This window comes from Xyrauchen texanus, chromosome 24, assembly GCF_025860055.1.
Source record: "Xyrauchen texanus isolate HMW12.3.18 chromosome 24, RBS_HiC_50CHRs, whole genome shotgun sequence".
Classification (NCBI taxonomy): Eukaryota; Metazoa; Chordata; class Actinopteri; order Cypriniformes; family Catostomidae; genus Xyrauchen; species Xyrauchen texanus.
The window spans coordinates 33,062,998-33,080,982 of NC_068299.1; the positions used below are offsets into that span (position 1 = coordinate 33,062,998).

Here is a 17,985-nt window from a genome sequence, read left to right on the forward strand (position 1 = left end):
GTGCCGGCGACCACCGTAAGCCAGAAGAAAAGGCAGGTGCAGATTAGCAACGTGTCAGTCAGCCTTCCCAAACTGCGGCAGAATCCGAAGAGTTGGGAATGCTGCCCACGCACAAGGAAAGAAAGTCCATACGGACCGAAAGATAACTGGCCACAGGCGGAACAGGGGAGGAATGGGGTTTATGACAGCCCGTGTAAGAGCAGCAAGATGTGGGTTTGTGCTGTTCTCTATTCATACTGCAGGCGAAGAAGTGTCACTGCTGGTTAGTTATGAGACTTTGGGCAAATGTTTTTGGTTGCAATGGTTATGAATGTGCATTACGGAATTGCAGATGTTGGGACAGCTACAGTGTTTTTTTCAATTGTATCAAGTGTCTTCAATAGTGATATGTCCAAAATCTTATACTACAATAAAAGTAATTTTATATCAATTTATTATTAATTTTGTGGGAAATTCAGCCAAAAACAGGATTGCAAAATCTGGTTTCCGCAAAGCATTCATTTTCTCCGTTGGTGAATTGATTTTTAACGATAACTTATAAACTTTTAAAGACAGACCTACAATGAGCTCTGAGGTTGTTAATCTTCATAATTGTTCTATTGAAGCCATCAGTCTCTGTAAATTAAACTTAATACAAAATAGCAAAATTACTAGTGAAGAACCAGAGGGGGAAAATCCACCAATCGGAGAATCGCAACAAATGAGCTCTGTAGGAACCGCCAACTCCCACCATGAATATATTTGCTGATTTTTGCATGATTATATTAACATATATATAAATATTTTGCAATAAAAATTGAATTATTTTATTTCTATACTCATATTAAACAACTGTAAATCAACAGTTTAATTTGATTACTTAATTCGCACAGCTTCATGGGAATGTAGTTCATTCCTTCATTAAAGATATTAAGTACACATACAGTTCAGCTGTCTTTTTATTTGATTTTCAAATACTTTTTTTACTTCAAATGAAAGTTTGTTATGTTGTGATTCATGAGCTGGTTGGTTTTAATTAAGACTCATTTTTGATAATCTTTGTATTAGATGCTTTATAAATGACTCAACATAAAACAAAAGTCTCAAAAGAGTAAAACAAACATTCGAAAAAGGGATGGTTCTGACTTTAAACTCTGGTTGGATGAGCCGCATACGAAGGTGTCGATAATCACAAATCTGTGACACTTGTACGCACACCTTGAACTTCTAGGCCATCATACCGCCCAGCCCTAGTCTACATGTTGTCCGCAGTGAATGACCAGAACTGAAAATGGTATGAGTATACAAATGGACTCATTATAGAAAGATATCTGTACTTGTTCATACCCTGCTGAGTGTGAGGGTGCCTTGTTTGCAGTCTCTGCAGCGAACACGAAGTTTTCCAGGCTGGATGGCCTTGCAGACCATCTTACAGAACACGTAGAAACTGCTGTGGGCTTTTGATTCTGTAAGAACAAAGTAAACATCAAATAAGGCAAATTAATTAGAAAGTTTCAATGTTAAAATACTCCTATTCCACTTTAATGTGCAGATTATATGAAAATCTTAGGTAAATTACCATGTATGTTGAGTGGTCTGACATGTTTGGCTCTATTTTAAGAGCACTATACCTTAAGCGCTATGTGAGATAGCATACGCTATCAGTGGGCATGGCCATGAAGTTCGTGCAAGCTGTCACGATTCCCTTGTTGTCTGCCCTGGGTTTCACTTGTCCTTGTTAAAAGAACTACACTTCCCATGATCCCCGGACCTCATCACTGCCAGCCCTGTGTCATTGTGCTCACCTGATTGTAGTTTGTCATCATTATGTCTCCAGTGTATATAAACCCTGTTTGTTCTCCATTCCCCTGTCGATCGTTGATGTATGTGGATGCCTGTTTCCCGTCTATATTACCCCATCTGTTAACTCTTCCGTGTTTTTGTTTTACTGTTTCCCATCGTGGATGTTTTCTTTGTTTGTGTGTTTTCGTGTTGCCCTATTATTCGAATAAAGTATCGCTGCGTTTAGATCCTCGCCCCTTGTCTGTCTTCCTGCTCACCTGCACATCATAACACAAGCATGCGCTAAGTCTAGGCACAAGTGGGTTAGCGAATTGTGCGTGTAAAGTGCTTATGGGCTGGGTCAAGTGCAATAACATTCTGAGGTTCTTCTCCGTTCATTGCAGTGCTGCATCCTATTATATATTCACTTCCTGTCAAGCAACATCTATATAAACCAAGACAGCCTTGTCATAAGAATTTGGTATAAATTTGGTGTAAATGAGCTGTATGAAATGCATCCCCTGCTCTGTGTGTTTATTTGTAATACATTTTTAGTTATAGTTTCATTTCTATACAGTGTCCTTGAGCTTGGAAAGGCGCTATACAAATTAACATTGTTTTTATTATTATTATCAATTATATAGATTTACTGACTCAATCATGGCTATCACAAATCAGGGATCGATAGCTCTTCGATATTATCTGCTGGTGGAATCCCCAAACGGCAAATGCAGGAACTGAGTTTAGACTTTGCGCCAAAAATAGACGTGGTTATCAAACGTTTTAGCACAATGATCTATTTCTCTGGAAAATTGCAAATTGCACTTTGCGCCACTTCCTTAACATACAATACACAGTTTATGCGCATAGTACACCTACAAAAATTGTGCTTAGAATTAGCGCTCTCACAATCAGATAACACATAATGCACAGTCGCTGCATGTAGTTTGTTGACAGTCTGTTGACTTTGGTCTCAACCCTAAACCCAACCCAACCCTAAAGTTAGGGGTGGTCATATCTGTTTGTCCAAATAATTAGAAACAGTAGAATTGTTTGTAAAACCAGTTTGGTCATTGTTTTTGTAATTCAAATTGGTGCCACTATGTTATTAGTTTTTCCATATTTAAAAAAATGCTTGTCTTCATAAACTTTTAGCAAAATGTAATAACTTGCTCTGCCTCTAATATTAATTTATTTTCATCAGACGTCACAAATCCCTCTTACTTTTTGATCCACTTCCCTCCAACCACCTAGGTCCATTCTGGCCTATAATACCCACTTTTGCATCCAAATCAAGTCGTGCCCAACATTTTTCTCATTGAATATCTAATTTCACATTTCACTCGATTACGGAAGGACATTGGGCTGAAACAAACAGTATTCCACATTGACTTCAATGTATTCAACACAGTCTCTTAGTTAAGGAATGCATGCAAGGGAGAAGCCAAGAAAATTGTTAAATTGAATTTTAGCAGGAGCATCTGACCCTGATAAATGTGGCTTTCGATTGATTTTCTTTTGAATCCCTTGGATCTTGTCCTCCTGAGTTTAAATCTATGGAGTGTTTTGAGCAGTTATAAGTGGGTTGGTTAGAGTACAGAGTAGAGGATAAAAACAAGGTGCATCAGGGCTTCCACTATCACCACACCACAATCCAAGCTCACAATCCAATTAGCTATGAAAGAAGACCTAGACGTCTTCCTGGCTTATGTTTTAGTTTAGAAAGGACACACGCACACGCACACACACACGCACTTGAGAGCAGTGTTCTCATTAGAGCTAAAAGCATGGGGCAGCAAGGAGGTATACGATACCTTGACACGGCTGACAATAAATCGAGTGGAGTGGGTTTTATAAGACAGGCACCCTATTATTTATGATTTCGGCTGGATTCCTCTATTATGCTAATGCTTTTACTGGGAGGAGGGTTGGATAAAAGAGATGGTGTGATTGGACTAAGTAGCTGAGCGGGACGCCAGCCAGAGTGAGGTTGAAAAGGGAAGGACAGGTAGAGGACAGCTCGTAAAAGCAGTGCCATTGTGGCAGATGACAGCATCCACATCAGCAACCTGTGCACTTACAAAAACATTCAAACATTCTCTCTGGGAGCACCATATTACTTCTGAAAAAGAGGGCCACAAAAGCCCCAACAGTGCAGGAACTAATGTAAATAAAAGGATATACAGTAAATACAAAAAATACAAAAATGCCAGGTGTAGGAAATATGTCAAAAGTGCCGGTATTTTGGTTATACATTGATAATAGTCTGCAGAAAAGGTAACGGTACCAGTCTTTCTTGTCTGACAGACAGCTTGCAACCTTTGAATGTGAATTTGCATGCAAGCTCTTTTAAGGGCGCTCATTCTTTGTTGTAATGAATCTTTGCACAGGAACGGTCAAATGTACCAATGGTACTTGCACTAATGGTCAAATATCTTGTCTTTGCGAGGTATTAGGCTAGAAACATAATTTAGGCAAGCACATGAATGAAGATGAAGTCCAGTTGAACATACTAAACATGTACTAAATGTGCGTTCTCACTTTACTGTTGCAGTAACAAAGCTCAATTTTTAAAGGGGCAATAGAGTTGTTCAACAATCTGCACCTGTAACATAGAGGTGTATATATTAAAGTAAGTTGCTATACTGTAAATATATTGACTTAATTCAGCAATTCTCTTCAAACTGTTGAAAGAGAAATATCACCATAAAAGTGGACATTCGCATTTATATCTGCTATAGCGCCCCTTGTGGCAATGCTGAAATTGCATGCATACATACCTTGTGTTATGAATTGCAGTATGACACTTTTTGGAATGCAACAAAAACAAACTTGTGTAGCTAGAAACGTCTGCATTCACATGCTTGCGCAGTGTGTTTCGGGCTTTGTTGTAAACTCATTTGGTTATGCCTAACGTCAATGTAAACAGGTGGGACAAAATAATTTGATAATGTCATATTATTGCATCTATTCATTAAGCCTTCCAGAACTGGTGACTTGACCCTTAAATATATATTTTGGCTAGACTGATTTATACACACAAAAAACACATAAAACATAGCCATACCTGTATTCCCGACAGAGTCGCCTGGGCTAGATGCATCTGTCTCCAAGATGACAGCCAGCCCATTGAATGTGGTGTTCAGACGGGAGCTGCTAAGGTCAAGTCGGGTCAAACTTTCCCCCCCGCCGCCCAGTCTATGCTGCAAGACGAGCTCAGACCGGTGGGCAGAGCTCGGTGGTGGCAGAACCACATGAACCGTGCTCTGCTCGGGGAGATCACAGCCCTGTCAAAGAAGAAGACAAAAAGCTAATGTTTTTGCACACTTCAGAACAACCATATCTGCTACAGTATGTCAAATATCATTGTTTGAATAGTGTCAGGGGTTAAGATCCCACTCACTAATTTGTTATGTGGGATTAGAAATCCACAGTATTTAGTTGAGCCAGAGGTAGACAGTTAGTAGTACTATTTATGATGAATGAACCAGGTTCAATTCCCATGCTGGAATAATTATTTTTTTTTTTACTTTTTAAATAAATCATGTAGAATATGAAAAAATAAATGTGGCATATAAATATTTTAACTACCATCAGATATGTAATATGTATATTTTACGTGTCTCATATCTACTGAAATTACTGATGAAGTCAAGTCAATATTATTTGTATAGCGCCTTTCACAACACACATCGTTACAAAACAGCTTTACAGAAAAAAAGGCATTAACAGAAGATAAAACTGTAATGTCTATAATGTTGATGAATCATCATTGTGTAGTTTGATAAAATAGGATTGCGAATTGTGTTTAAAAATAAGTAATTAAATAATAACTGTATTTATAACCCCAGTGTGTAAGCCGAAGACAACTGTGGCAAGGAACACAAAACTCCATAAGATGTTGATTAATGGAGAAAAATAAACTTGGGAGAAACCAGACTCACTGTGAGGGCCAGTTCCCTCTGGTTGTTAAGGGTCAGTGTTTAAACAAAGATTTTGTAAGAACTGTAAAATTAATGACTAATATCTTTGAAGTCCATCCTGAATTAACTGCAGAAGTTTACATTGTCCTTGTAGTTGGCTGATGGGTTTTGTTGGCAATCAATTGATAGTCTATGTATTCAATTATAAGAGTGTATTCCATCATTAGACCGAGGTGATGCAGGCAGAGATCAGTGAGTTGCATAACAGTTCAATCGGCTGGTAATTTCGGTGAGGTCTATCCTAAGTCCAAGGTTCAGGCAATGGCATAAAGAATAATATTTGATTACATTTTAAACTTAATAACAGTCGGTTTTGATTGAACAAGTTACTTTCTGATTTCAAAATAAATGCAAAGACATATTTAAGTTTTACATTATTATTATTTTCTGCATATTCTTTCACAAGCACTATATGGAACGGTGGAGACAGTGGTGGAGCACTTTGGAAATTAGTCGTTTGCTATCGGAGTTGGTGCAATTCCTTCATGAAATGTTTAAATCTACAATCACCAGTTGCAGGGCAAGGGGTTTCATTATAGCAGAAGCAGCAACAATGATGATCCCAGGATCTTGACGTGGCTAGCACCATCACTTGAGCTACAGCAGTCTTAAACAGTAATCTTCCCCTTTGACAAAATTTATAAAATTGTATATAGGCCTACATAGTTTTTTAAACAAATGTACAATATGTACGCTGGTGGACAAAAGTTTGGAATAATGTACAGATTTTGCTGTATCAGAAGGAAATTGGTCATTTTATTCACAAAAGTGGCATTCATCTGGTCACAAATTATAGTCAGGACATATAGCTTAACATTGTCTTTGTGTTTGTTTTTGAGTTGCCACAGTATGCAATAGACCGGCATGTCTTAATGTCAATATTGGGTCAAAAATTGCAAAAAAATAAACAGCTTTCTCTAGAAACTCATCAATCATTGTTTTGTCATACACAGAAATAAAGGCTATACAATGCTTGAAATTGAAGATTTCATACAAAGGTGTACACTACAGGCTTCAAAGACAAAGGACAACTGGCTCTAAGAAGGACAGAAAGAGATGTGGAAGGCCCAGATTTAAAACTAAACAAGAGGATAAGAACATCAGAGTCTCTATTTTGAGAAACAGACACCTCACATGTCCTCAGCTGACAGCTTCATTGAATTCTACCCGCTCAACACCAGTTTCATGTAGAACAGTAAAGAGAAGACTCAGGGGTGCAGGCCTTATGGGAAGAATTGCAAAGAAAAAGACACTTTTGAAACAGAAAATCAAAAAGAAAAGGTTAGAGTGGGCAAAGAAACGCAGACAATGGACAACAGATAATTGGAAAAGAGAGTTATGGATCTTAACCCCATTGAGCTTTGTGGGATCAGCTAGACTGTAAGGTGTGTGAGAAGTGTCTGAATAGTGGCAAGTGCTACAGGAACACAACTATGGCAAGTGCTACAGGAAGCATGGTATCTGTATCTGGACAAACTGACAAAATGCCAAGGATCTACAAAGCTGTTATTGCTGCATGTGGAGGATTTTTAGATGAGAACTCTGAAGTAGTTTAAGTAGTAGTAGTATTTTTTCAAATTGTAATAGTAATTTTTCATGTTATTAATGTGCTGATTATACATTGTGATCAGTTGAATGCCACTTTGGTGAATAAAAGAACCAATTTCTTTCCATAAGAGCAAAATCTGTAAATTATTCCAAACTTTTGGCCGCCAGAGTGTGTGTGTGTGTGTGTGTGTGTGTGTGTGTGTGTGTATATATACTGTATATATACACTAAAACAGCAGTACATCGCCACTTATTTGAAGTTTGATCAGGTATTGTCCTCTAGTGTTATATTTTCTAAATTAATGATATATCAGGTGTTGGAGCAATTCACCAATGATGATCAACAACCTTAAATTCAGTCTGACATGCTTTAAATATTTCTATTAATCATATGAAACTGTATTTTGTTTGTCCTTATGACAAAGGGATTACTTAACTGTTTTTAGCCTTTGATTGTGATAAACTTGCATCACATGTCTCAATAAGAAACTGCACGTCACAGACACATCAAACTGATATCATGTTGAACTCGTATTAATGGACAGGATTTTGTTCCACATATTTTCAGATTTTCTACGTATTTGTCACTACATGAGTTCTCCGATATTGTTTCTCCCTCTATATAACATGTCTACTGAGGCAGAATATTTGTATGAAAGAACAGAGGCAGAGTTATATGGCTTTATGATTGATTTGCGAGAGAACAGGACACATTTTGAGCGTGTACACGCACTCTCTGAACAAGAGCAGGGAGATTTCATAGAGCAGCGTACACTGAATATGATTCTCGCACAACCACTACATGGATGCGCAGTGTCATTCCCATTCTGTAAATATAGATAAAGAGTAAGTGGAACCGGTTTCCACGTTCCACGTGAGTCAGGTTTTTAATTCTCCACAAACAATAGTCACTTTTCAATTACACACAACAAAAGGTTTGCTTTTCAGCATATAAAAATAAAGTGCTGCTTTTTAGCTTCTACAAAACACTCAGTAGCAGACATGCAATCTCTCGTGTGCCCCTCTCTCCCTCTTTCAGTGGACTGGGCAGTCTTTTATTTCCCCGACTCTCACGGTGAACATAGAAACAGTAAATAGAAACAATTCATCTCAGGTGGATGTCCTTACTGCTTTACCTCTCCCCAGACAGGCACTCGATCATGCCCTCACCTCTACAGGTATGTTTAGCAATTTCAGATGGAAAACCAATGTTCAATAATTTTTATTATATAACAAGAAGTGTTTTTTATTTATTTATTATTATTATTGTTTTTTGGGGTCAGGAAAATGACAAAGATATCATGCATTATGTGAAGCATTTCTAAACTGAACAATTCCCTTAAGCATTCATTTGATTTCAGAAATATACTCCCTTAATTCCTCATCAGGATAAGCTAGATAAGCATTGTGGGAATGTTCAGAAGTTGCTCTAAAGCTTTACATAATTTCTTTAGTGTGTATTTAAAGTGTGACAATTTAATTTTGTCATTATTTTCTCACTCTCTTGTCATGCTAAACTTTTTTGCTGTTATCTTACTATTTTTCTTAAGCATATTCATAGCAGCTCTTTTCATAAAGTGACCATGGCTGTCGAGCTCCCTATAAGAGAAAAAAAGAAAACTCATAAAAGCACCTTTAAATTAGTCCAAACTTCTTGTGCATTATATTCCAAGTTTTCTGAAGCCATACAAAAGCTTGGTGTGAGGAAAAGAAAAAAAACAAATCAAATGACACGAGGGTGGCAGACTTTCGATTTTGTGGGTGAAACGTACCTTTAAAACAACCAAGAGACCCATTCAATCCAACATATATTTTTACAATACTTTCCATTCATAAAATCCAACTTTGATCCAATGCCCTTAGCAATTATAAAAATGTTAATGGTCTAGAATTTTTTATGCAAATCAGACAAAAGACAGCACTATCTGACAGGCCAATGTTGTCTGCAAGAGCAATAAAGATGTAAATCTCATCTGGTCAATTTCCCCCAGCAATCGCTTGGGTTTTTTAATGATATACATTAAAGAAAGACCTTCTCACTCCAGGTGAATGGGCCACCAGCTAAGCCTTATCACAGTTGCCTTTCAGAAAGTACAGTTCTTATACAGGCTCAAACAACAATAGGCCACATGCTGTAAAATTGAGCGGCCATATCAACACATTTCTCTAGACCCCTGTAGAGAAATGCGTGAATAGAAATTAGCATTGATAATCGGGTACATGATGAATGCTTTAAAGATAGCTGTGACATCAAATATGCTGGTCAATATCAATTTAGTTGCGCAGCAGTGCATTTTTGACTTTACATTTGTATTCCATGACAAAAGTAGCATTAGACAACAGCATTTCAGTTAGATGACCCTCCTGATTTAAATCATAAAGCTATAGTCTATACACGTGATAACCTCTAATTCACATTAATGGAGCAGCCAGTTTGCCTGACAACTCCTGGGCTCAGACTAAAGGGTAACGCTTTGGGCAAAATAACACTGCAAATGCACTCTGAGATAAAAACCAATTTCCAGAAAGTGAACTTGTGACATTTAGAAAAAGCATTGATCCAAACCAAACACATACACAACAAGAAAATTGTGCTCAAAACTGAGAGACGGGGAAAACTGTCATAACCTCAGAATGGATTCTTGCCGACAAGCGCATTTGAGGTAGTCAAGCCTCCTTTGAGTCGACTTTTTATTTAAATGTATTTCTCTTATTTTTTTTAAGTATGGTTGCTTTGAGGACAGTACAGTGCATGAAAAGAGGACTAGTATTCTCCTGTATACACCACTGAATTTTAAGAGTATCAACGAGTATAACAGACCGTGCTTGCCAAATTCTACCAGTACATATATTTCTGTAAAAATATCAATTTGAATGTACTGTATGTTGCTGAGGTACTCTTTCATACCTTTTTCCAATTGTGACATTCTCTTGGGAGAGCCTGATCAACAAGTCGGGACACTGTGCATTTGCAATGACTTTGCTTTTTAAAGACACAAAGCGACTGAATTTCAATTCTGAGAGCGTGGAGACAATCAATTTGTCTTTCATCCCGAATCATAAGCAACCCAAGAGAGTCTGGACCATTTCTCAAGGTCATTTATGGTCATCGCTGGCCCGTGTACATCAGGACACAACACATTCATCTACATTTCATCTTGAAGTGTCACTGGATTGGCAACGGTAGTGAGCTGAATACTAACTGTGCCTGATTAGAAGATATTTTTACTTTGAATTAAAACCGCAAGTTGAAAAATAGATGTGCCACAAAGGTTGGGTCCTTGATAATATTGGTATTATTTTTCAAGAATGTTATTTTATACTTTCTTTTTTTGGCGATACTCATTTCAACGAATGTCCTCTGTTTTACATAAAATGAAAACATTTAAACACTTGTAAATAAGGTTGCTGAGAAGATAAAAATTAGAAATCTGTTAAAAAAAATCTTTTTTTAAAACACATGTATCAAGTTCATTGAAATGTAACACTTGTGTCCATGTAGTTTTCATACATTTGTTTTAAAAACATGAATGGCATTGGGGAGGGGGTTTAGGGTTGGCTGCTGCTCTGGAAATAAAAAAAAAAATACCCCTTAACATTTTCGTCATTACTTTCGTTAATTAGATTAACACAGAATATGATGGTTTGACAGTACATAACAGGGGTGCTGCAACACTAACAAGGACCCCAGCACCCCTACTTCCCGCAGCTATGGTCACGAATATTACAACCCTTTCTCAATCAAATACTGCTGCTTGTGCAAGAGCATTGTGCATCAATGTGTACACCAAAGGTAAATGTAAATGGTAAATGGTCGTCACTTATAGAGCACCTTGTTTTTAACCTTAGCGGTTACCAATGCGCTTTTGCACTGTGTCCCATTCACCCAATCACACACACTCACACTGATACACCAATGATGGCAGAGCTGTCATGCTAGGCACTAGCCTGCCATTGGGAGCAACTTGAGGTTCAGTGTCTTGCCCAAGGACACTTCGGCATGTGGAGTCGTGTGGACCGGGAATCGAACCGTCAACCCTGAGATTAGTGGCCGACCCGCTCTACCACCTGAGCCACGGCCGCCCCAAAGGCACCCTCTGGTGCCAGTTTACGATGTATCTGGCAAGCGCATTGCTTTCAACAAAAACTTCTGAAGAGCATCGGAACTGTATCAGTTTGAAATTATATGTCGGGGTGCAATGTTACTATCATGAATTGATATGACAGAACACACTGTACTCTGCTGAAGTTTCCTTCCTGGTGTATTCCGATTGCTTTGTGTAAAGAATGGACGCAAATTTAGTTTTTATTGACCGATTGCGGGTCCCCGGCACCAGCCTCAACAAATCCCGCTCTTGGCTCTTCTAACAAATTCAAAAAATGCCACCTCTTGCGATTCTTCCAGACTGATTGCAACAAGCTTAAGTTCGGATGTATCTTTTGAATGAGATGTGACCGCCGTAGAGCTCATAGCTAGGATCAAGATGTCACATTCACAGAGGGAGATTCTGAGCAATTAAAACCTTCAGTTTCATACAGTGCTATTGTATGGTTTGGAATACTATAAAGTGGGAAAACAATTTTTTATTATTGCAACTGTACTTTTGTGCTTGATACATCTTTAACATAGTTGAGAAATGTTTGTGTTTAGTTGTAGAGGTGGGGTCGGGGGCTCATTCAGTAAATGTCTATATAATAATGTAATGTAAATCAAATTCTTGTGACTTTATTTACCCAACAGTTACATGTTTTGTATTGTTGATAATCAGTCAGGTTTAGGAACCAGATTGGGTTAGGGGATCTAAAATATCTTTAGCTATGATAATCTATCTATACTAGTATATTTAGAAGTATAATAAAGCATATTGTTGGTAAACATGCAATAATATCAAAAGATTGACAGTGACACCTCCCTTATGAGTCTGCCCTGGCTGATAGGATATATGGATGATAGAGGCTGCTCTCTGTGTATGAAGATCAACACACTGGGCTCTTGCACAAGTATTCAATGCCTCGGAAGTGAGAACGGGTTGAATATCAAGATGTTCCTAGGGTTACTCCATTTGACCTGAACAAAATGTGCCTTTTCATTTATTTATTTTTTCAGAATGGCTACCTGCATGTTGGTTACACAAACTGATTTTGATTTGGTGAAAATTTTTAAATCTAAATTGTTTCACTGCTTATTTAAAAAAAAACAAAACAATAGTAAACTTGTATTCCAATGTACACTCACCTAAAGGATTATTAGGAACACCATACTAATACTGTGTTTGACCCCCTTTTGCCTTCAGAACTGCCTTAATTCTACGTGGCATTGATTCAACAAGGTGCTGAAAGCATTCTATAGAAATGTTGGCCCATATTGATAGGATAGCATCTTGCAGTTGATGGAGATTTGTGGGATGCACATCCAGGGCATGAAGCTCCCGTTCCACCACATCCCAAAGATGCTCTATTGGCTTGAGATCTGGTGACTGTGGGGGCCATTTTAGTACAGTGAACTCATTGCCATGTTCAAGAAACCAATTTGAAATGATTCGAGCTTTGTGACATGGTGCATTATCCTGCTGGAAGTAGCCATCAGAGGATGGGTACATGGTGGCCATAAAGGGATGGACATGGTCAGAAACAATGCTCAGGTAGGCCGTGGCATTTAAACGATGCCCAATTGGCACTAAGGGGCCTAAAGTGTGCCAAGAAAACATCCCCCACACCACTACACCACCACCACCAGCCTGCACAGTGGTAACAAGGCATGATGGATCCATGTTCTCATTCTGTTTACGCCAAATTCTGACTCTACCATCTGAATGTCTCAACAGAAATCGAGACTCATCAGACCAGGCAACATTTTTCCAGTCTTCAACTGTCCAATTTTGGTGAGCTCTTGCAAATTGTAGCCTCTTTTTCCTATTTGTAGTGGAGATGAGTGGTACCCGGTGGGGTCTTCTGCTGTTGTAGCCCATCCGCCTCAAGGTTGTGCATGTTGTGGCTTCACAAATGCTTTGCTGCATACCTCGGTTGTAACGAGTGGTTATTTCAGGCAAAGTTGCTCTTCTATCAGCTTCAATCAGTCGGCCCATTCTCCTCTGACCTCTAGCATCAACAAGGCATTTTCACCCACAGGACTGCCGCATACTGGATGTTTTTCACTTTCACACCATTCTTTGTAAACCCTAGAAATGGTTTTTCGTGAAAATCCCAGTAACTGAGCAGATTGTGAAATACTCAGACCGGCCCGTCTGGCATCAACAACCATGCCACGCTCAAAATTGCTTAAATCACCTTTCTTTCCCATTCTGACATTCAGTTTGGAGTTCAGGAGATTGTCTTGACCAGGACCACACCCCTAAATGCATTGAAGCAACTGCCATGTGATTGGTTGATTAGATAATTGCATTAATGAGAAATTGAACAGGTGTTCCTAATAATCCTTTAGGTGAGTGTATTTTGACAAAGATAAAAAAATCCTTCACTTTTAACGATTTAAATAATTAATACATGTCTATTTTTTTATTTAAAAAATTCAGATGACTTGGAATATAACAAATGAGTCATATGGTGCTATTTGGCAGCCGATAGTCACTGGATGCTTTCATTGCATGGAAAACATTGGCTTGGGCACTGTTAAAAATTTCTCCTTTTGTGTTGCACATTGAAAGAAAAACACACAAATTTGGAATGACAGTGGAGGGGGAGTCACAGCTAGGGAGCCACTTAACATCCACTCACTCTGTCAGTTCTATCAGAGACCGGTATGCGTCTCTGGAGAACAGGTGACAATGTGAGTCTGCTGAGGTAGGGTCTTATGAGGCAGATCAGTTCTCTATGCAGACAGATGGTATGAGAGCTGGGATTTGAGATACAGGGCCTTAGAGGACCATGTTACAAAATGAGCTAGGAGTTACAACTTCTTTGAACCTCGTTCACGAAAGTGCAGCGGCTCGACGCCAAACAACAGGTGATGATGCGGCGTAAAGCCTATAATATCCTCATCACAAGTGTATGAATGCAGAGACTTCTACCTTTGTGTGCTTGATTTCATGCTTCGGCTGCTCCGAAATGTGACAGATTTCGTAATGCAACTACAAGTAAAATAGGGGGCATTTGTGTAAAAAGTCTGCTTTTATGGTAAAATTATCTTTCAGGTTGACTACTGTCTTGGCAGAGCAACAGTTTGAAAACAATCTTGCTGAGTAATTTCATGCGTTTATTCGGATCGGATTGCTTTCCGATTGAAAAAGCTCACTCCATTTCCACCTGACCACTTCAATGTGTCTCCGCCAAATGGATATAAATCCGATCTTCAATTCCCGTGCTATATGCACATAACACAGAGTTCAATTCTGTGATTATGCTAATGCAGGGCAGAAAATGTAAAAGCTGTGATTTATGATTTAATTCTAAGTGACTTTGAACAGTTTGCGTGTTTCTGTTTGTGTTAGCGCTGTGCATTTCCCCCCTCTGGGCTTCTCGTAGGTAAGATGCGTCAAGCGCTTCAGCTGCACTCATTGCCAGAGTTTAGTTTCAGTTTCTTCAGCCACCTGCATCAAATAAATTAAGAAAAATAGTCCTGTCTTTCATGCAACGTGCATCCTTGTTATTATGTATAGCATGACGCATTCCCTATGCAAATATTCGGTAGCAGCTGTAATATTTACCGTTTTCCCTAAGCTAATGTAGCGATGTTTGAGCGGAGTTAAGTTTACATATGTGTCTTGAACAGCCAGATGCATTTACACTTGACCACTTTCATCTGGAATGCGTCTCAAACCACCTCCTGAAGTTGTTTGAGCGATCGGATTGCAGTCCGTCTCGGATGCTTTTCGGAGGGCATTTACACCTGGTCTTTTCACGATCGGATAGCTTTCCGATGTGAAGAAGTGGCTAAGTGTAAATAGGCTAATAGATCTTAAAAACATGCTTTTAGCTGTGTAGACATTTTAATTGAAGTCCCCTTTGAGTATCGCCATATTAATGCAAGAATGTGCACTATGGCCCAAAACATATTTAACGCAAGAAAATGTATACCAACACTTCTTGCTACACAAGTTCTATTTCATGCTTGTTGCATTCTGGAATGTGCACGAGAACAATGAGAGTTATGGTGATTGGCTACTTGGTGAGGCAGGAGGCAAGGGCCTGGATGACTCCTCTCAGACAGGAAGAGTCCTTGACGCTGAATGCATGTGGTAACCTTCAGAGCACCGGCATTTATCAGTATAGCTCATTCAGTGCGTGTGGAGAGTGTGATAGAAGGAGGGCGAGACAGAGAGCGAAATGAGGGGAGATGAGCAGTTTGGAAAATAAAGGTAATAACAGTAAGCAAAAACAATGGGTCAGAGAGGAATACAAAAGAAAGAACAAGAAAATGCAAGAAAAGCAATGTGAAGAAAGAATGGAATGGAGCGATGTAAGCACACAGGAATGAATGAAGGGAAATATTTCATATAAAATATAAAAAGATGAAATAATTATAATATAAAAATTAAATTTCACACTTTTAAGAGTCCTCCAAAAAACGGGAACTGGTTTAACATCTACTATAATATGATATTTTTTTCAGAATAAAGAGCTACTTTTAAATGGCCTTCAAGGGAGAAATATAATTTTTGCCCAATCAATGGTGTAGTTACAACAATTACCAGCCGGAATTAACTGCAGATGCTAACCAGTCAAACTCTGACCCGATTTTTCCCATTCATGTTCTCTATAGGCATTTCAGAAAATTCTTCAATTATTCATTTTAAACCTTGAATCAATGTAACCAGCTCCAAGATGTATCACAACTTTGATTCGAAGGAAAAATGTATTTGAAACGTGGAGAAAATAGGCAGGTGAAGTATTGCAAATGTTCAAATTCAAGTTTTAAAAAGAAGTCAGAGGACAGATGTCATATAAAGATACACATCCTACAAATGGGACAGGATGTTCCACTGCTCATCCAACAACAAACAAGTGAGTTTAATATTATTAGCTGTTTTGCTTTTAAAAAGATCAATTGAAAGACAGCGCGCTGTGTATTTGTGTGCAGCTACTATCAGCGTGGCAAACTTTGAGAAGTTGTGTCTAATACCCTCCTCATCATTTAAAGAAATAGTTCACCCAAAAGTGAACATTGTCTCATCATTTTCTCACCCTCATGCGATCTTAGATGTGTATGAATTACAGTTTTGGAGTTTGTGCTTATTTACATGTCATGCTCCCGTATTATTTGAACTATAATTAAGGATGAAATAAAGATATATCGCCAAGCTGTGATCTGTGTTTCTATCAGACACTCGAGCTGTAGCGCTCCTCTCGTCTCGCATGTCATCATTATAGTTTTATATGATCTCAAGATATGTTAAATGCCATCAAGCGACTATTCGACACTGGCAACACCAATCCACCAATGGCAACATTTGTTAGTGTTTTCCACGAAGACACCCACCAGAGTTTTGTAGACAGCCGGAGACGGCACGAAATTTGACAGAGGCGGCCGCCTAGTAATTCTCTATGCAGAAAAAACCCTGATAAAGCAAACATAAAAGTAATCCATATGACTCCAGCGGCTAAATCCAAATCTTCAGAGGTGATATAGTAGGTGTGGGTGAGAAAAATAACAATATAAGTCTTTTTTTTCCCCTAAATCTCCACGTTCACATTCTCTTTCAGATGTGAAACTGAAACTAAGCAGGCACCACATGTGACTTTCAGATGTAAAAGTGAAAGTGGAGATTTAGAGTTAATAAAAGGACTGACATTTTTATCTGTTTCTCCCCCAATTATGTCTGAAGATATAAATGTAACTACTGGAGTCTTATGGATTACTTCTTTGTTCCTGTTATTATTCAGGTTGATTTGTGAGGTGTTGAGGGCAGATTAAAGCACAGTATGTTTTTTGGAGTCTGTTGGTGACTGACAGACAATGGATTGCTTTAATAAACTGTTGCAGAAGAAAAAAACTGCTTGATGCCGTGAACTACATGTTGCACGGCCACAAAAATTATATTTATGCACTTCTGAACAGACTCCAAGCACTCTGATAACATTGAAGCACATCATTCTGCACTTGGGATGCAGATAAGCCGTGTTGTGCCCTATATATGTTTATTATATACCTCCTATTTATTTGTTGTGCTTTTATCGGTTACCTTATTTTAGGGCACTTAGTGTTCATATATAGCATCCACTAACACGTTCAGTTGTTATATGATATTATATGATTGATTATATGATATGACTTTTTTGCTTCAGTGCTGTTGCATAAAATGTAAATGTGCAAATAATCATAAAACCAGTTGTAACGGTGGCGGGTACTAAATTTAAATTAATAATTTAAAATCAAATTCAGGTGCCAGACAGGTTTGGGCCCGTCAAAATGAATACCTTTGACACAGTTAGCTCTTAAAGACACCAATTACATGCAATAAAAATTCAAATTTCAAAGCATAAGTGTATTATTCAAAAAGCATGAAGAAAACAGTAAACAAAAAGGCAAGGAGTCCTAGACTCACACAAACAAAATACCAGCAATAATCATAAATACATAAATCACAACAGAACAAAACACCCAACAATAATTATTAATGTGTGTGTCTGATGTTCCAAGGAATCACCTGACGCTTCCCCTTTAGACCTTTAGTTTTCCATCACACCTTGACCACAGAGATCTTCGGCAGTTGCAGCTCCTCGTGCCGCCCCACTT

General features: G+C 38.4%; 1 protein-coding gene across 1 annotated transcript in view; it reads right to left on the reverse strand.

Annotated features, from left to right (window-relative positions):
* The window catches only part of LOC127618215 (E3 ubiquitin-protein ligase parkin-like), a 171,307-nt gene that overhangs the window by 102,001 nt on the left and 51,321 nt on the right, over positions 1 to 17,985 (reverse strand). The window contains exons 3-4 of the mRNA XM_052090547.1: positions 4,829 to 5,048; positions 1,327 to 1,445 (exon numbers count right to left, since the gene is read on the reverse strand). Coding sequence (XP_051946507.1) covers positions 1,327 to 1,445; positions 4,829 to 5,048 — 339 coding nt within the window. The remainder of the gene's footprint in view (positions 1 to 1,326; positions 1,446 to 4,828; positions 5,049 to 17,985) is intronic.